The sequence below is a fragment of the Microtus oregoni genome, unplaced genomic scaffold (genome assembly GCF_018167655.1).
Source record: "Microtus oregoni isolate MIOR12 unplaced genomic scaffold, Mior012 000018F_ref0000195, whole genome shotgun sequence".
Taxonomy (NCBI): domain Eukaryota; kingdom Metazoa; phylum Chordata; class Mammalia; order Rodentia; family Cricetidae; genus Microtus; species Microtus oregoni.
Genome location: NW_024543077.1, coordinates 26,669,811 through 26,690,313, shown reverse-complemented (window position 1 = coordinate 26,690,313; position 20,503 = coordinate 26,669,811). Strand labels below are relative to the sequence as shown.

The window sequence follows — 20,503 nt, the reverse complement described above, 5'->3', positions numbered from 1 at the left end:
TTCTTTTCACCCTCTGTAAGGTGATGCTCTTGAGAGTCTGTCGTGCTCAATTATTTGAAATATAAGCCTGTTAAATTTTCCATTTGCATTTAATGCATTCTGCTGCGAGATCGCAAGTACAGTAGGCGTGTGGCCCCGGGAAATCCTACCCGGTCAGGACCCACTAGACCATTGCAGCAGCACACAAGCATCTCGGCCGCAGGGACTGCCAGCTCTGGCCGCTTCGGCTTGGTTTTTTAGGAAATCTGACACTTAGCAGCCCCGGTGCAAACTGCTGCTGGCTGCCTGGGTTTATTTTTGCAACCCCACTTTACTGAGCTAGGTTGTGTTTGTTCGTAACTCTCTTTAGTCGTTCCTTCTCCCCCTTCACACACACCCTCAGTGCCCATTTACAGCTTCCAATGTGATTCTTGCATTTTAATTCTTTGCCCAAAATACCCTGGGAGATGATCATGTGTTAAACTCAGCTGCACTGACATGCGTTAGAGAAATATAATAAAAAGCTTTCCTTTTTATAGATTTTTTTAAATAAAGTATTTAGCATCATTAAGGGAACTGCAAAGAAATGTGCCCTTAGGGAGGGGGAGGAGAGGGTAGAGGGGACCGAGCTTGAATCTGGAGTAATCTGTTCTTTCCCTGATTTAACATTGAGTCTACCACACACTGGCATCTAAGATTTTGCTGCTGGCAGGGACCCCATCTTCTCATGGACTAGCAATGATGCTCAGAGACATTTGATTAAAAAGCGAGTTGTGGGTCCTGTTGTCGTGTTCAGCGTCCTCCTGAGCATTCACAAGCCATGCTTCTGCAAGTTCATGGATGCAGGCTCAAATTGGGTTTCAGAGATGCAACTGGTAAAGATGCTCTTTCAAAACCAGTCTGGGGAAGCTCCACCATGAGTAAATCCAGTCCTAGAAGCCGACCCAGGGCACTGGCAGATCAGGATTGAGCCAGCGACCTGACTCAGAGTCAGCAATCTCCACCAGAACCGGAGTGGGACAGAATCAGCTACCTAGGACAGAGTGCGAACAAGCTCCCCTGGGAGCAGAAGTCAGGAGCAAATCCAGTCTCAGGAGCCAACCCAGTACTGGGACACTGGCAGATCAGGGTTGAGCCAGTGACCGGATCCAGAGTCAGAGATCTCCACCAGAACAGGTTCAACTCCAAGCCAGAGACATCTGCAGGAGGGGATCCAGACCAGGATTTACAGAAACAGGGCAATGCCAGCAACCTAGGCCAAAGTAGGCCTGAGATAGCAAACTCCAAGGGAGCAGAGCAAGGCATAGGAGCACTGAGCTATCTCTAGGAACACCAAGTAACCAATGGGGTAACTAGAACTGTGACACTGACTGTACCATGAGGAACAACCATCTGAGCTTTGGATTCACTGGCACCTAGATTATTCAGCTGAATCTCAGACAGCCCCAACCACACCTACTAGAGGAAAAGATGAGAAGAAAAGGTAACATCACACACTACACCACAAAGAGCAACACAACACTAGTAAAACTAAAGACCCTACAATAGCAAGGCCTGAACAACCAAATATGGATGAACCAGAAGAAAATGACCTAAAAAATAACTTCAAGAGAATGTTTGAAATTCTTAAAGATGAAATGAGAAATTCCCTTAAAGAAATTGAGGAAAAGTCAAACAAAAAATTGGAAGATATCAGCAAATCATTTAAAGAAAACCAAGAAAAAGAAATCAAACATATAAAAGAAACTATTCAGGACTTAAAAACTGAAATAGAAACAATAAAGAAAACACAAGCCGAAGGAATTATAGAAACAGAAATCATGAGAAAAAAAATCAGGAACCACAAGAGCATGCATGAATAGCAGAATACAAGAGATGGAAGAGAGAATCTCAAGTGCTGAAGATACAATAGAGGAAATAGACTCATCAGTTAAAGAAAACATTAAATCTTAACAAAAGCTTAACCCAAAACATCCAGGAAATAAGGGACATCATAAAAAGACCAAATCTTAGAATAATATGTATAGAGGTCAACTCAGGCACAGAAAATTTATTTAACAAATATGTAAGAGGTCAACTCAGGCACAGAAAATTTATTTAACAAAATCATAGAAAAAAAACTTTCCCTACCTAAAGAAAGATATGTCTACTATGAAGATACAGGAAACTTACAGAACACCAAATAGACTGGATCCAAAAAAAAAAAAAAAAAAAAGAGTCTTCTTGCCACATAATAATCAAAACACTAAACATACAGAGTAAAGAAAGAATATTAAGAAATGCAAAGGAGGTGTGTTGGTGGCGCACGCCTTTAATACCAGCACTTGGGAGGCAGAGGCAGGCCAATCTTTGTGAGTTCGAGGCCAGCCTGGTCTAGAAGAGCTAGTTCCAGGACAGGAACCAAAAAGCTGCGGAGAAACCGAGTCTCGAAAAATCAGAAAAAAAAAAAAAAGAACTGCAAAGGAAAAAGGCCAAGTAACATATAAAGGTAGACCTATCAGAATTACACCTGACTTCTCTGTGGAGACATTGAAAGCCAGAAGGTCATGTTCAAGCATTATACAGACATTAAGAGACCACAAATGCCAGGCCAGACTACTATACCCAGCAAAACTGTCAATAACCATAGAAGGACAAAACAAGATATTCCATGACAAATCTAGATTTCACCAATACCTTGCCACAAACCCAGCCCTACACAAAATACTAGAAGGAAAACTCCAACCCAAGGAAGATGACTACACCAACAAAAACACAGATAATTGATGATCTCATAACAGCAAATCCAAAAGAAGAAAAAAAAAACGCACAAATTAATATTACCATCGATGAAAACTAAATTAACAGGAGATAGCAATCACTGGTCATTAATATCCCTTAATGTAGATGGACTCAACTAACCTTAAAAGGCACAGGCTAACAGATTGGATATAAAAACAAAATCCATCCCACTTCTGTATACAAGAAACACATCTCAACCTCAAAGACAGACATCATCTCAAAGTAAAGGTTTGGGAAAAAATATACCAATCAAATGGACCTAAGAAACAAGAGGGTGTAGCTATCCTAATATCTAACAAAATAGACTTCAAGTTAAAATCATTCAAAAGAGACAAGGTCATTTCCTATTAGTCACAGGAAAAATCCCTCAAAAGAAAATTTCAATACTGAACATCTATGCCCCAAATACAAGGGCACCATCATATGTAAAAGAAATACTTCCAAAGCTTAAATCATACATTAAACCATAAATTATCCTAAAAATTCTCCCAAGGAATTTCTACAACTCAAAAACACTTTCAGCAATGTAGCAGGATACAAGATTAACTCAAAAAAATCCTGTACACACATGATAAAAGGGCTGGGGAAGAAATCAGAGAATCAACACCCTTCACAATAGCCACAAATAGCATAAAATATCTCGTAGTAACTCTAACCAAACAAGTGGAAGACTTGTATGACAAGAACTTTAAATCTTTGAAGAAAGAAATTCAAGAAGACTCCAGAAAGTAGAAAGATCTCCCATGCTCTTGGGTAGGTAGAATTAACAGTAAAAATGGCAATCTTACCAAAAGCAATCTACAGATTCAATGCAATGTCCATGAAAATCCCAGCAAAATTCTTCAAAGAACCCAAAAAAACAGTACTCAACTAAATATGGAAAAGCAAAAAACCCAGGATAGCCAAAACAATCCTGTACAATAAAAGAACTTCTGGAGGCATCACAATCCCTAACTTCAAAATCTACTACAGAGTTACAGTACTGAAAACAGCCTGGTTTTGGCATAAGAACAGACAGAAGGATCAATGGAACCAAATAGAAAGCTTGGAAATCAATCTTCAAACACCCGATTTTTGACAAAGAAGCAAAAAATGTCAAATGGAAAAAAGAAAGCGTATTTAACAAGTGGTGCTGGCATAACTGGATATCAGTATGTAGGAGAATGAAAATAGACCCGTATCTATCACCATGCACAAAACTCAAGTCCACATGCATCAAAGACCTCAACATAAAGCCAGCTACACTGAACCTTATAAAAGAGAAAGTGGGAAATATACACATGAACGCATTGGCACAGGTGACTACTTCCTAAATAGAACCCCAGCAGCACAGACACTGAGAGAACAATAAATGGGACCTCCTGAAACTGAAAAGCTTCTGAAAAGCAAAGGACATGGTCAACAAGACAAAAAACGACAGCCTACAGAATGGGAAAAGATCTTTACTAACCCCACATCAGACAGAAGTTTGATCTCCAAAATATGCAAAGAACTCAAGAAGTTGGTCATCAAAAGAACAAACAATCCAATTAAAAATGGGGTACAAACCTAAACAAAGAACTCTCAACAAATGAATCTAAAATGACTGAAAGACACTTAAGGAAATGTTCAACACCCTTAGTCATCAGAGAAATGCAAATCAAAACAACTCTGAGATTCCATCTTACATCTGAAAGAATGGCCAAGATCATAAACACTGATGACAACTTTTGCTGGAGAGGCTGTGGGGAAAAGGGAACACTCCAGCATTGCTGGTGGGAATGCAAGCTGGTACAGCCCCTTTGGATGTCAGTGTGGTGATTTATCAGAAAATTAGGAAACAACCTTCCTCAAACACTTTTGGGTATATATCTAAAGGATGCTCAATTGTACCACAAGGACATGTGCTCAACTATGTTCATAGCAACTTTGTTTGTCATAGCCAGAACCTGAAAACAACTTAAATGCCCCTCGATCGAAGAATGGATAAGAAAAATGTGCCACATTTACAGAATGGAGTACTAAACAGCAGAAAAAAATAACATCTTGAATTTTGCAGGAAAATGGATGGAGCTAGAAAACATTATTATTATTTTAGAATTTTTTTATTATGTATACAACATTCTGCCTCAATGTATGCTCGCACACCAGGGGGGGGCGCCAGATCTCATTATAGATGGTTGTGAGCCACCATGTGGTTGCTGGGAATTGAACTCAGAACCTCTGGAAGAGCAGGCGGTGCTCTTAACCTCTGAGCCATCTCTCCAGCCCCCAAAAACATTATATTGAGTGAGGTAACCCAGACACAGAAAGACAATTATCACATGTACTCACTCGTAGGTGGTTTTATAACATAAAACAAAGAAAGCCAGTCTACAAACCACAATCCCAGAGAACTTAGACAATGAGGACACTAAGAGAGACTTATATAGATCTACATGGGAAGTAGAAAGTAGAAAAGAAAAAATCTCCCCAGTAAATTGGAAGCACAGGGACCTTGGGGGAGGGTTGAAGGGGAGAGAGGAGAGACAGGGAGGGGAGCAGAGAAAATGTAGCGCTCAATAAATATAAAAAAATTTAATAAAAAAATAATCAGTCTGGGTTTGAGGGATTTTTTTTTTTAAGAACTTCCTTCGTCATCTCAGCACTTGAGGACTGGAAATCTTGAGTTGGTCACTCTTTCCACTGAAATGAAAATGTCATTCTGCTCGTTGGATAACTTAACTTATTCAAGAGAACAGCCAGTGTAGGAGGGTGAGCACTTAATCATATTAGAAAGTCCTAGGTGAGAGTAGCTTCAGGCCTCGATCGCACTTTCAATAAGTATTTAGAAGAGGGAGGCAGTAAGTAAGAGAGACGAAACCCATGAGCCACATCTCTGGGACATCCCATCAGTCCTCAGTGATTTTTATATAGCTGTCTGATAAAATACTCCACTTAAGATCTCCCACTGGAAGAAAGGTGCTTATTGGCCCAGTGAGTGCACCTGCCAGGCCCCCTACCTGCTCACCTGTCTGCACACCTGTCTGCTCGTCTCCACTGAGCTAGGCAAGAGTTGGGAAATCAGTTTTGCTTGGAAAGCAGCAAACCACACCTCCGCAGCTGCAGCCCTGCCTTGTTTAGTTGCTGGGAACCAAATCAGGGCCTTGCATGTGTTTGGCAAGTGCTCCCCACCAACTGCATCCCCAGCCCCTTCATCGACACCCCAAGTGACCCATCTTTACCTGTTACTACTTCAGTTTACCAAGTCAGGCCGAAAAGTGTTCCAGGTCTTTAGTCATCTTTGTAGCTCAGTTTTCACTCTCTCAAGCAAAGTTAGCGTTGTCTTGAGCACCATGTGACTACAATCCAGTTCTGTATCGAATTAGTTATCTGCCTTGGGTCAGGTAGGAAAATGGGGTTCCCCCTCAGGAGTTTGCTAAAGTTCTGGAGGTTACTGTGAAAGAAATATTAAACATGATGCTTGTTCCCCTTAAACTTGAAACCAAAATGTCTAATTTCCCGTAAGCACAATAATTGATAAATTATATGAGTACAACAGAAATGAAGAAGACAATAGCAAAAACCCTCAAAACACAAATATTTGCGTCAGGAAGATTCTGCAGTCCAGGTAAAGTGTGCTTCTCTTTAGGAAGCATTTGCAGTACGGTGCGACATCTTGAACCTGATGCCATGCCGTTAAGCACATTTGATTCTAAAAAGTCTTTTCAGGTAGACACGTAATTCAACATAATGGAGAAAGGATGGGCTTAGCAAAATTGTCACCCTGGAAATGGAGGCTTATTGTTTCCGTTTTGACACTCAGTTGCAGAAAGAGAACAGCCCCCGGAGAAGCGGCAGTTTCCTCTGCAGTCAAAAGGAAGACGACGCCCGCCCTTTTCCACACCAAGGAGACCTCCGTGCTCCCCGGCCTGTGTCCATGTGGTCCTGTGCAGACACTGATTCCATCCCATTTGAAGACCGGCCGCTTTCCAAACTGAAGGAGTCGGACCGGTGCTCGGCCAGCGAGAACCTGTACTTGGACGCTTTGTCCATGGATGATGACCCAGAGGATCCGCCACCCCTCAGGAACTGCCTTGCCAAGGTCAGCCTGGGTTTGTCCTCTGAGGTTACCAGCAGCAGGAGGGAGCCAACATTCGGTGCAGCCAGTGTCTGGCAGTTCTCTCCCGGCAAGTTAGTGCCCCAGACCACGACCCTACTCCCGTGGTCAGTTTAACGTAGCTGTTTTGTTCTGGGTTCAGAAATGCTGGATTAGCATCCCATGTAACATGAAAACTCTCAAGAACAAGTGTAGTCCACAAAACTCAGTAGACAAAACAAATGTATAGTTTCTGCTTTTCTTGAAATCATTATGCATTTTCTGATTCTAGAAAACTCAGATGGCTGAGAAATAATTCTGCATTAAAGAATATCTTAAAATTTAGTAGATATCACTAAATGGCAACTGCAATAAATATGTTATTCTGGGGAAAGGAAAAACATCCAACAAGTGGATGGACAAATGATTGAATTCGAGAGAACCACCAAAATTTCTGCGGCACAATGTCACTTATTTTCCTCTGATGACTGTATTTTTAAAGCCTGGTATAAGAATAGTGAGACCCTGTCTCAATTAAATCCGGATGATGGTGTGGGCACCCTACTGCGGGCATCATTACACATGAACCGGTTTACAGTGACTGTACTGGCTACTGTTCTTCCAAATACTTCATACTTACGGGACTTGTCTCGGATAGTGCTGAAATATGGGGACATTATGAGAGTTGAATGTCCCTGGTTCAAAATGCTGAGACCATAGGGTTTCAGGTTTCCAGCTGTCATGGAGTTTGGGATATTTACATGTTCATAAAAAGGCATCTTGGGGATCAGACTTGATTCAAACACAAAAATCACTTAAATTCCATATTCATCTTATGTCTGGAGCCTGAAGGCAATTTTATTCTATGCTTATTTTGTGTGTGAAGCAAAGTCCAGAATTTTCAGATTTTGAAGTATTTCAGGTTATGGATTTTTGGATTAAGGGATGCTCAACCACGTATGTCAGTCAGGTCAGTGAAGTCAGATCCTTACCCCCATCAGTGTGTATCAGGTCAGTAGGATGTCAGTTGGTTGGTCTGCCCCTCCACAGATCTGCAGGCAGTGTCTGGTACAGCTTTGTAGCAGAGAGAGCACAGGTCCAAGGGAGACCCTTACTCCTCTGTGTGGTGGATGCAAAGGCTTGCTGGCTGTGAGGAAGGCACGCTTCCATATGGCTGTGCCAAGGAATATGGTTTCATTACTGTCCAGTGATTGTTTCTTCCAAACCATGCCAGCATGCGAGTCTTTTTCAATAGACAACCTTTGTCTCTGCCGCTGTTTATCAGCACAGTTCCTGCTGCCCTTCAGGGGAAGTCACCGCTTTTCTACATCTGATCCTAACCAGGAATGTTCAAAAACAAGCAGGAGTCCCTGCCCCAAAGATGCCACTCATACCAACCTCCATAGCAAGATTTGGACCGGAGGATATCGGTCTCCCACCTCCCTGCCCACTGTCATCTTCCACTCCTACCCCCCACACACGCACCTGGACTTACTCGGAATTGCCAGTTCTTTGAGCTCCTTATAGTGGGGGTGTGGGAGAACCATTTACTCAGCAAGCTTTCTAGTCAGTGTTTCTCACTCAGGCGGTGACTACAGAAGCTCCTATCCTCCCGTGATGCTGTGGATGCAGCTTTTACTGTTCCACTTCAAAGGGCTCAGGGCAGTAGCCTAGGACTTGGCCTCAGTGAGCATTTTGAACCACATCTTAAGAGACCATAGCAAAACAAGTCACTTAGTGCAGACGGGATTCCTAGGAAGCCAGAATCAGTTGGTTCTGACAGATGTTTGTTTGTTTGTTTGTTTGTTTCTTTACAGGAAGAAGAAAGTCGCAAGGGAAATCTTCAAAGGTAAGCAAAATTGATTGCTAAATTCTAAATCTTTTGCCTTTAAGAATGCACTGTTTTCATGCAGTGTTTGTGGGTACTCTCCAAAATACTGTACAGTAAGTAGCAGCTGTTAAACTATTTGTTTTCTAGATTAGCATTAGCAAAAAGGCAACGTGCGCTGGTTTGTGTCTTAGGATAACAACTGTGTTTGCCATGTCCAGAGGAGTGCTTGAAAAAAAAAAAGACAGTCTTTCAAAGGTCCGTGGAGACTTTCTTATGGGCAGCTCAGAAAACCATTTCTGAGGTGTCCTTCACGGCAAATGGTGGATTTGTTTTGTCTTTGCAGTCTTCCCTGCTGTGATTCCCAGAGGGAACAGACCTTAGCTGCAACCCTCGTGTTAGCTGCACCCAGCGTCCTCCCTGACAGCCTGTGCTCTCGGGCTTTGCCTTTTCTTCCCTCCGTAGACGGACATCTGCTATCCCCATTGCATCCTGTGTCTCTGGCAGTTTGTTGCCGTCAGCTCCCTCATCCTATTTTTCCCTCTGATCTCGGAGGCTGCAAATACAGACTGTCTCCTTTGCAGCCTAGACCGTCTGTTTCCACAGAACCCACAGAGTTGCCCGGACATGGTGTCTTCCCCAGGCAATGCAAGTATACCTGTGGGCCTGGGCTCCGGAAGTGATCTGCATCTGCCTCTTGCTGTGTTTCCGTGGGTCTGGGATTTAAGTGCTTTGGGCCGTAGTTGCTTCATCTGTAAATAGGGGAGTCAGATTCTTTGAAAGATTTTGTTGTTTTCTTTGTGGCGTTCACACGTATGAACACACAGGAAGCCAGAGAAGCAGCGCACATGGTTCAGCTGTGGCTCCATCAACTGCTGTGTCCGTTCACAGGAGCAATCGCTCCGTGTCCAGATGAAGGCCTGCGCCGTTCGCGTTTGATACCCAGGCCTCCCATCTTCCTCTTCCTTTGTGCGCTGTAACTGTGATTTTAAATCTTATTTGCTTCTGCTGATTTCAGAAGTAGTCAACATGGGGGTTGCAAATTTGAAGTAGCATCAAGTGTCTGAGACAAAACAATGAAGGTGCCGACCCCTCCCCAGGCCATGTGGCCCTCCTGACTTGTAACCATGTTGGGGCCCTGCCTCATCTCTTGCACCAGGAGGCACCCGGCCATGCTTCCAGTGGATCCTAGTCCTCTTGTTTCATCAACGTGGCCGTTTCTAAGGCCCACACCCCTCCGTTCTTTGTCATCTCTGTGCTCCTCCATCCAGCTAACCCCACGAAGCCCTCCCCCGTGACTGCCACTAGTGGTTCAGTGTAGCAACCTTTGAGCATTTAGACACAGGGCAGCCTCAGTCTGGCTTTCCTGTTACCAACAGGTTCTGTAGAGAGGGATCTGGGTACCAGGTATGAGATCCCTTCTGGTGTGGCTAGGACTGAGTTAGAACCCTAGGTATAAAGTCTGTCTGTCAAGCTGAGAGGAAACAGATCTAGTGGGATGGTAAGTGGGTGTCCGCCTTGCCTCCCACTTCTGCTGCAGCTGAAGTTGATTCTGTCACCTGAGTTGGTGGGCACACCCGACCCCCAGCCTCTGGCCATTTGTTTTCCCTGGTGGATAGGCAAGCAGCATGAAGACCCCACTCACCTCCTGGTTTGTCCAGTCTGCCACCCCACCGCCTCTGTGGAGACTGGAGAGCAGAGGGAAAGCGTTCCCCAAGTTTCTGTCAGATTGGAGCATGAGAAGTTGAAATGCTAGCAAAAGAGCAAACACACACACACACACACACACACACACACACACACACACACACACAGAGAGAGACAGACAGACAGACCACTTGGCTATGGAGAGGAAAGCTGGGGCAGAAGGCGAGGACGCCCCTTACTGAATTGGGTGGGCTTGATCGTATTCTAGTTTGAGACAAGACTCAAAACTGATCAGGATTTCCACTTCCCTATTTCCTCCGACATCTTCCAGGTGGCCTTTGGAGACTTTAAAGTCAGTGTCCTTCCAGCCAGTGGAGGATGAGGCTGTTTGGATGAAAAGAGATGGGAACCTGTAGATGTTTCACCAGGGTCTCTCTCTGCCCGTCCTGTGGCTCACAGTAGCTAGAGAGTATGGCGTGTTCATCTTCACAGGTTCATGGAAGCCAGCAGCGGGTGATCCTCCATAGTGGCTTGAGTCGCCAGACCACAGTCTGGAATTAGCTATGACTGTGGGGAGGTAATCCACGCATCTCTGTGGCCATGGAGGGAGTAGCTCTATTCAATTCAGACCAAGGCAAGGCTGCAGGCACAATTGCAGAGCTATACAACTGTGGGCATTCATGGGGTAAGAGTAACAACCATGCAGGATGTCAAGTGGCTGACCCGATTTTTTTTTTAATGGTTTATTTAACTTTATTTTATGTGCATTGGGGTGAAGGTGTCAGATCTCGTGGAATTGCATTTTCAGACAGTTGTTAGCTGCCATGTGGGTGCTGGGAATTGAACCCGGGTCCTCTGGAAGAACAGTCAGTGCTCTTAACTGCTGAGCCATCTCTCCAGCCCCAGCTGACCCGATTTTTAAGAGCCAGGTAGAAGCAGGCACCTCCACGGGTACATCTTGTGTAGAGTACAGTCCAGGAGCTGACCCCTTCTGTTTTTTTCCCCCAGGGCTGTGTCTGTGTCCTGTATGTCTGAATTCCAACGTCTGATGGACGTCTCCCCATTCCTGCCTGAGAAGGGCCTACCATCTGCCAGCAGCAAGGAGGATGTCACTCCACCCCTGTCTCCCGATGACCTGAAGTACATCGAGGAGTTCAACAGCAAAAACTGGGACTATACTTCCCCAAGGGCTGGGACCGATAGGCCTCCAGACTTCTGGGCAGACAGGACCGAGGTGGGACGGGTGGGACATGACCCCACCATGGAGCCTTTCCCTGACTCCTCCTGGTACCTGACCACAAGTGTCACCATGACGACAGACACCATGACCAGCCCAGAGCACTGCCAGAAGCAGCCACTGCGGAGCCAAGTCCTCACCGAGCAGTCTGGGGTGCATGTATTGCACAGCCCCCCTGCTGTCCGCCGGGTTGACAGTATCGTGGTGTCGGGTGGTGAGGGCAGGAGCCGAGTGGACCCCGAGGGCCCCTTTCCTTTGAGCAGAGCAAGAGGGAACCTGGCAGATGCCAAGGGAGGTCATCCGGAACCTGTGCTCAACAGGTGGCCTTGCACCCCACCCAGACACTCCCGAGACTATGTGGAGGGGTCTCTCCACCCCCTAGAGAAACCTGTCTGCCCTTCCCTGGGGTTCCCCTCCCCATTGCACAGCCTAGATATGTCTAGGAACATGAGTGACGACATGAAGGAGGTGGCCTTCTCTGTCAGGAATGCCATCTGCACTGGTCCCCCCGAACCACAAGTCAGGGACATGGCCTGCCAGACCAACGGGTCCAGGACAGCAGGAACACAGACCGTCCAGACAATCAGTGTGGGCCTGCAGACTGAGGCCCTGCGTGCTGGCGGTGTCACCAGCAGCCCCCACAAGTGTCTCACGCCAAAAGCCGGAGGTGGCACTACCCCCGTGTCTTCTCCTTCCCGAAGCCTTAGGAACAGACAGGTGGCCCCTGCTATCGAGAAGGTGCAGGCCAAGTTTGAACGCACCTGCTGCTCCCCAAAGTACGGTTCTCCCAAGCTTCAGAGGAAGCCCCTGTCCAAAGCTGATCAGCCAAATAGCAGGACCTCGCCAGGCGTGGCCCAGAAAGGGTTCAGCGAGTCAGCCTGGGCCCGCTCCACCACCACCAGGGAGAGCCCCGTGCACACCACCATCAACGACGGCCTCTCCAGCCTCTTCAATATCATTGACCACAGTCCTGTTGGAATGCGAGCTGGAAGCCGTTCCCGCTCGGCAGAACCTCGACAGGAGCTGGGTCCAGGCCAGGAAACTGGCACCAGTTCCCGAGGAAGGTCCCCCAGCCCCCTAGGCGGGGGCTCAGAGGTGTGCAGGGAGGATGGGGGAGAGAACACACCGGTGAGACAGGACTTATCTGCCCCCCCTGGCTACACGCTCACTGAGAATGTAGCCCGGATCCTCAACAAAAAGTTGTTGGAGCATGCCTTAAAGGAGGAGAAGAAGCTAGCCGCCCATGGCCCCTCAGGACTCACCAGCGACAGCCACAGCGGAGAAGCAGGACCAGCTGAACCAGGATCCATGGAGGTAAACTGGGTACCGCTCTGTCTCCCATCAGCTCTGCCTTTAGCTGCCTAGCTTAGAAAGGCCGGGTGGGTCCTGGGCACTGGTTTCGGGAATCCTTGTAAGTTGGCAGGAACGCAGTGAACCGTGAAGTGGAACAGAAAGACAGACCTTGAATAACTCACAGAAGAGATTACTTTTACTGTCCTCAAAAATGATGAGGACTTGGTTTGCTCCGACTTTGCCCTCTGGTCTGGGTTAGCTTTTCTCTCTTGGTCTAGGAGTTGTACTTGCAGCACACTGACTTTCTGTCGGGTGAAAACGGAGTGAGTGGAAACCATGCGTGTACTTGTGTCTGTCTACCTGCCAGGACTCGCTGCAGGCTTTATGTGGGCTTCATGAGGAACGTGTTACCATGTATTTGGGCCACACAGACACAAAACCCTTGTAACCCGCCCTGCGGGTCAGTTATTCCAAGGTCCCGAAGAGGCGCTATCTGAAAAAGACGTGGGCGGGAGGCAGGAAGGAGACCAAGCAGAGCCAGACAAGATTCTCTTCTCAATTTGTCAAGGTCTCTCTTTATTAGCGAAATGGTTGTGGCTTCTATAACCCTTGAATGAGGAATTTGGCCTGGGACGGGGGCAGGGGCACGGCAAGGGCAGGAAGGGATCTTGCCGGGGCAGCAGGGGTCACAAGTCGACACACCTAGCGTTCTCTATTGGAGTGGAATCATTCCTTTTGTGATTCCAACCACAGACAATTCTCCAGATAGTTGGAATGTGGGGCGGGTTCCGCTAACAGATAGCTCTCAAGATAGTTGGGTGTGGGGCTCCCCGCAAACATCCTTAGGACAATAGTCCCTGCTATAATCTTTGGGAAAATGGCTCCTGACAAACCCTTTCATTGGGAACTAAAGAATAGGTTTTCGATTCTTGGGCCACCTCAGTAGAGACCGGCAGATTGTCCTCTTATAAACCTCCCTTCCTCATTGGACTCGGGCAGTGGATAAATTAAAAACAGGGCCCCAATACAATGTGGCAATGGTGACACCAATCTGTCAGCACTGAATTCCATTCTGATACATGTACCTCTATATCCACTTGTGTTCTTGCCCTGGAAGATAAAAGCAAGGCAAATAAATCAGAAACCACACAAGCAAACAAGGAACCCCACAGGTATGGTGTTACACCGTTTTAATCCTAGCACTCAGGAGACAGAGCCAGGTTTATCGCCAAGTTCTAGGCCATCCAAGGCTGCATAATGAGAGCCTATCTCAAAAGCAAGGAAGAAAATCCTATGTCCACAGCAAACGGAGCAGTGATAGTGGTGACGGCGGTGGGGATCGGCGGAGCCTCACTGTTAATGTAGTGCTGACGGAGTGGGTCTGGCCTGTAAGTGATCACGTGACAGCTGCTCCTGGGAGCCTGGACGTGCCCTTGTTCACGAGCTAAGCCCAGCCACTTCCACAGACAGCACGGGCAAGGGCAGAAAACTGCAGGGTGCTCTCAGGCTGCCTTCTGCTTCCTTGTAGCTCTGGCTTCCTGGGTGACAGGAGGAGAAAGGTGTATTTCCTTTCCCACTTGCCCACTTGCCTCAAATTGCTCACAGGGGAGAAATGATTAGGTTCCCGGTCCAGCCCTCGGAGGAGTAACTAACTCAAAAGACAGAGTTCAAACCAGTAGGGCAGGCCTTGATGATTCTGACTTTTAGCTATAGAAATGGCAATCCTGTGAGCTGCTCTTCCCAAGGTCTGAGTTCTAGGGACAGATTTCTTAAGAGTTTTATAATTTAATTATAATTAATTATTTAATAATAATCATTATCATTATTTAATTGGGGGTTGTGTACAGCTTCAGAGGTCTAGCCCAGTATCATTATGGTGGGAAGTGTGGCAGAATGCAAGCAGACGTGGTGCTGGAGAAGGAGCTAACAGTTCCACATCTGGACCCACAGGCAGCAGGAAGAGAGGGACTCTGGGCCTGACTTCAAATTTTGAAACCCACCTCCAGTGACACACTTCCTCCAACAAGACCACCGCTCCTAATCCTTCTCAAGTAGTGCTATTCTCTGATGACTAGGTTTAACAGATATGAACCTGTAGGGCCCATTCTTATTCAAACCACCACAGTTCACTCCCTGTGCCCCCATGGACGCGTAGCCAGATCATAATGCTAAATGCATCCGCCCAACTTCAGAAGGAACCAATTTCGTATGTGCTCTGTAAAGAAAGGACGTCGCAGAAGAAGAGTTTTCAGGTAGCAAATGGTGTCTCCTCTGATCTTTTCACCACCACCACCACCACCCCACCCCCCGAACTTCAGGAGCCCTCAGTTGTGGCCTGGGAGGGTCTGTTTGTAGATGAGTATGTTGCCTTCGGGTAAAACAGAACGCGTTTTCAGGCATTGTCAATCGGCTGTCTTGAGTTTCTACTCATCTTAGAGACCACATAGAAATTAAGTTTGTGAACCAAAGAACCTTTGTATTCTTGACAGCGAATGAGAAAATGGGTGACACAGAGGTATAATAGAGATGCCACGTGCTTTAATGGAGTCAAAGTCCTGTGATTGGGTGACACAGAGGTATAATAGAGATGCCACGTGCTTTAATGGAGTCAAAGTCCTGTGATGGAAAACCCTTGCTGTCAACGGCAGTAACCCCTCACTGCCCTATTTTCCAGAAAGTGTGTGTTTAGATTCTTATTTGTGCATGTGCACGTGAACACACACACACACACACACACACACACACACACACGCATGTCTTATTGGCTCCCAAACAAGCTGAGAGTCACGACGGTTTCAGAGCCCAAGAACCTGCAGGGAGACCCACTGGCAGCATTTCAAGGCCATGGGCTCATCTCCCCCTTTTCTCAGCAGCTTGCTTGTTCTGGGTGCCAGCAGAATCCTGTTTGGTTGGACCCCACGTAATGGGCGCGTTGGGGATCACGCCTCATCTCAGTGAATTTGTGGGGGTCTGCCTTTGACACTCAGAGCAGCGGAGCCGCTGGTGTTTTCCCTGCCTGTGCCAAGCACCCTGTGTGGCATTGCCACCGGGATCTCCACACATGAGATCCCTTCCTTGCTTCTCTCTCACACCCCACAAGTGGCCCTAGCTTCTCCCTCTCTTGAAGCTTGGGCAGCAAAGCAGAGTTGTGCCAAGAGAATGCTCTGGCATCCTTCCCTCCTAGAGCTAATATGGTGGAGGGGACGTGTGAGCACAGGCAGCCATAGCTTGTGACCAGAACAAGCCAGGCTGTGTGCCCAGCTGAGCCACTTTCACAGCTCCCTTGGTCACGTAAGCGCCATCAGAGAGCTAAGGGACCACTGCCCGTCCGTCCTTGGTTCACCTTCTTTCTTCAGCCTGTTGATACATGGCAGGAGACAGTCTTGTGTCTAAGTGCCATTGCCGCCTCCTCCTGCCTCTACCGCAGCCTGCCTCTGCGTGAACCCAGGGACCACCGTTCTCTCTCTCGAGGCCACCTTGGAGCAGGGACTATACTTATACTGTTCTTCTGTTTGAAACAAACTTTCCAACCGACTTGGTTTTCTCTCCTTTTTCTGTCTTGTCTGTCCAGAACCAAACTGTCTTACTAACTGCCCCGTGGGGACTCTAGCCCTGCCTGCCTCACACTGTAAGTGCCTCCTTCCTCACTTCCCTCCATCCAGAGAGTCGTGTGTGTAGCTGTTGTACTCATGGCCGCATTCATCACCATCTGTGGCAATCCACGCTCATCCCCAGGAACAGACACTGAGTGCAGACACCCCGCTTGGCATGCCTCCAGGGGTCAACCATTTAGCATGTAGAATCTGCTGGGATTTCTCCTCTCAGGGAGTTTGCAGTTGAGAAAGAACATTGGCTGGGGGGCATCTCAGGCACAACGCAAGTCTTAGTGCCCAGCGTCTGTTGGTTCCGACCCACCCATTGCTGCTCGCTGGCATTTCAGTTACGTCTATATGTTGCTGTGTGCTGGGCTATGTTGAGCCTTCTCTGTTTTTTTTTTTCCTTTTTTTTCATACCACCATACCAGGAAGAATAAGTCCAAATGTATCTTGTCTTTTCAAGTGAGTCTATTGGCCGAAAAGTAAGTTCTTGCTAAGGACTGGCCGAATGGATCATAGCAGAGACATCCTTGTTCCCTGTATTTTTGAGAACTCTGGGATTGGCCTTCAGAGCCTGAACTGAGGGAGGCCTGTGAGGAAGCACACATTTGGTTTGAGTCAAGGATGTAGTCACCCTCCTCCTAATCTACCAGAAGAACTAACACAGAGCCATGCTGTACGTGGTGACGCACACCTTTAATCCCAGCCCTGGGGAGGCAGAGATAGTGGATATTGGTGAGTTTGTGACCAGCCAGGGTTACATAGTGAGATGCTGTCTTGGGGGTGAGGGAGACATAGCTGCCATGGCAGGGGGAGAGGGTGAATGGCCAAGGAAGTGATGGGAAGGGCCATTTTCTACACAGCCACCTCACTGGCTTATGGGTAAAGGCCAACATCGCTCGTTGATGTGCACTGGTGTCTTGCCAAGGAAATGTTAGTTTCCATGACGTCGTGGCTACACATTTCCACCTGCACAGGCAGGTGTCTCTGAACTGGTTATGTTCAGCCTCAGTGGGAGGAAGGGGCTGGATAGACCTGTAGCGGCAGCCACACCAACGGCAGCAAACGTGCACATGCTCACCCTACAGTGGTGGGAGCAGGGACATGGATTTCACAAGCTGTACCCACCCTCCTCCGGGTACTGTGAGGTGAGGTAAGGAGACGCAGATACAGTCCCACCTTGACTTCGTGTGTACCCACACGGCAGCTATGAGGACATCCTGGCTGTCGCTGCACCATGGCATAAATGGCCTGGGGAAGATTCTCCTAGGTCAGGGAAAATGCCTACCAAAAGGAGGCATCTGATGAAATGGTCTCAGTGTTCCCTTTTTTGCTGGCCCCTCAGGGATGAGGGAAAGACTGCCCCATTACTCCACCGCTCTTACAGAAGTCTGTGGGTCCCTTGCTGCCCTTGGGTCATGACATCCTCACTAGCCATCTCTGAGCATCCTGTCATGTCTTCATCTTGTCCCGAAAACCATCGCCTGCCCACTGGACATGGCATCTGTCCTTCCATCCCTTCTGTTCCTAATCTCTCCATTCTGGCTTCTTCATTGTCATGTCTAAATCTTCTAGCTCGCCTCTTGACTTCCTTTGTGGGCCCTAATTCCATGGCATCATGCTTGTGCCTTTCATCCATAAATATCACCCCCTCCGGACCTGTGTGAGCATCATCCACGGTTCACTGCACGACACAGCTTTCCACCATTCTGTGTGTCCGTAACTGACTTGCAGGCTAGGAACACGTAGCTCCACAGCCCTTTTAAACAAGCAAACAACTGTCACGTGGTCAGCACTCAGACTGTTCCAGTGGCTGAAACACCGACGTGTGAGCACAGTCTAGTCCTAGTTGGTAAGACTGCTGCCTCGGTGGCGATCATGAAAGAAAACTAGACCTCAATTAAAATTTCTGCCTGCAGCATTTTTCCCCCCACACTGTGGGAGTTTGTTTAGCCTTCCGCCAGTCAGCTTGGGATAAACAGTGGCAGAGTTCTGTTTGGCTCTCTTTGCTGATACAGCTGGGTTCCACTCCAGGGCTCTGTGGGCCTCAGTAGACTAAGGTCCTGCAAGACTGACTCAGTAGGAGGTCAAAGATGGGACCCCATTGCTACATCATCTTCTCTATGTTCGAGCCCAGTTTCGGAGATGCCCTACAAGCAGATCCATGTCCCCATGTTTTGTTGTATTTTGTCGCGATGTAAATGGTCACGTGTCCTGTGTCGCCAGTCATCCTTGTGCAATGTGTTACTACTGGTCGCTTTAGGTTCCTCTGCACGCATGCCATAATCGTTCAGATGCTGTAGCCTCCTGGGCTGTTCCATTCGACTTCAGCATGTGTGACGTATGTTGGGGGCCATGGCCCAGGTGACACTCCAGGTCTGAATAACGCTGTCTCCCTCTCTCGGCTCTGAAGGAACTACCTTGTTCTGCACTCGCGCCATCCCTAGAGCCCTGCTTCTCCAGGCCAGAGAGACCAGCCAACCGCCGCCTTCCATCCCGTTGGGCCCCACCCTCCCCCACTGCCTCACCGTCTCAGTCACCCGGAGACCGAGTGTCCTTGGAGGAACACAGTGAGGAGGAGCCACCGGAGGAGAAGCCACACCTGTGACGTGATGCCAGCTTGCACGAATTATCACCAGAATAATTCACTGTAATTTGCACAACCAGACCATCACCATCCACCCAGCTCTGCCCCAGAGGGAAGATGTAGCTTTCTCAAGGTCAATGGATGTCTTTAAACACACACACGGCTGCTGAATGTTCAACCTGGTAAACTGAGATGTTTCGGCCATGAAACAGAAAAATGTGCCTGTAATAATTTTTTCATAGCTCAGAAAACTATTTTTGCCTCCATCTTTTTTTACACACAATATATTAAACAAAAAGGTAAATAAGGTATAAATAGATTTAAGAGTTTTAATATGTACATCTTAAGAGATTCCAAGCAACCTTGTTCCCAATCCTGCTGCCTCTGTTCAATTTGCACTGTTTCGTTACGCTTGGGGTTCTCACTATTGAGTTCAGAGCGTTCTAAGTTAAACTTCATTTTGTTCAGTGTTAGGGTTTTTTTTAAGAGTCTTTTTTAATGCTTGAGACTGCCTAACTCAGTAAACTCTTTGTAGTGAAAAGGCCACGAGGCCAGAAGAGACAAGAGCGTCTGTCATCTGGAAGGACGCAGGTCAACAATTGTGAAAAGGTACGGAGTCCATGAGATGGACTTAAGACTCACTGTGTGACCCATGAACTCTGCCTGCCGCACATCCTCGGGCACCTGTACATACACCGCTCTGTCCCGGCCCTCAGCTGCCTGTGCGTATGTCAGTCTGACCCACTGTGAGTTGTTGTAAAGTTCCTTGTGCTGCACTGTTCCTGCTGGTCCACTGTACCAGTGGGACGACAGCACCGTTTTTTAACTCGACATTTTCTTGTTTAAAGGAAAAGCACTACAAAAAAAAAAAACAAAAACCAAAAACCCATGAGGATGCCAAATTGAGACAAATGATGGTGCCTCAGAGTCTGTCTGAGACCACGATGAGATAGAAATAAAGTCCTTACAAGGAAGAAACAAGGTCTTGGGTGTCACACTTCACTGGCTCCTTCCCCACCCCGACCTCCCCCTGTCGTCTTCAGCTCTAAAGGTTTTCTGTCACTGGCAGAGTGCAGGGAAAGGGGATGTAGAGGAGGGAGCTGGTCACACATCTCCTGGGGCCCCACCCTTGCAACATGGTACTGTCGCTTGCAGGACTCTGGGGGTCCAGGAAAATAAATGGCTTTGTTTTTACTGCAGACACTAGAGCTGAGGAGGGACATGTCAAGGTGGCTACCAACAAATATATGTGGCCAGCATCTTCCCTTCTAATCAGGAAAGGGAGTAGCTATGGGTGTCATTCCATCTCCACTGCAGATGGGCAGCCCAGCATTTTGGTGTTGGGGGTGGTGTGAGGGTGGAGTTACCAAGACGCTGCTGAAGAGCCCAGGACTATTTACAAAGGCCACAGCTTCTGGCTTTGATGCTTCATTAGCCCAACGGTTTTCTTCTAAAGAGGAAATAAGGTCTCTTCCCAGGGTCACACAGTGCCTTCTTT

At 47.3% G+C, this 20,503-nt stretch overlaps 1 protein-coding gene across 4 annotated transcripts in view; it reads left to right on the top strand.

Moving 5' to 3' along the window:
• Positions 1-19,986, top strand: part of LOC121458763 (microtubule cross-linking factor 1) — a 124,597-nt gene extending 104,611 nt beyond the window's left edge. For 2 of the 4 annotated variants that reach the window (XM_041668127.1, XM_041668126.1), the window contains 5 exons: positions 6,545-6,823; positions 8,635-8,666; positions 11,301-12,843; positions 16,394-16,450; positions 18,832-18,962. In XM_041668127.1, the coding sequence (XP_041524061.1) occupies positions 6,545-6,823; positions 8,635-8,666; positions 11,301-12,843; positions 16,394-16,432 (1,893 nt within the window). In that variant the 3' untranslated portion in view covers positions 16,433-16,450; positions 18,832-18,962. Of the gene's footprint in view, positions 1-6,544; positions 6,824-8,634; positions 8,667-11,300; positions 12,844-16,393; positions 16,451-18,831 lie in introns of all 4 variants that reach the window. The other 2 variants (XM_041668125.1, XM_041668124.1) reach the window with 1 other exon arrangement.
• The last annotated feature ends 517 nt before the right edge of the window (positions 19,987-20,503 follow it).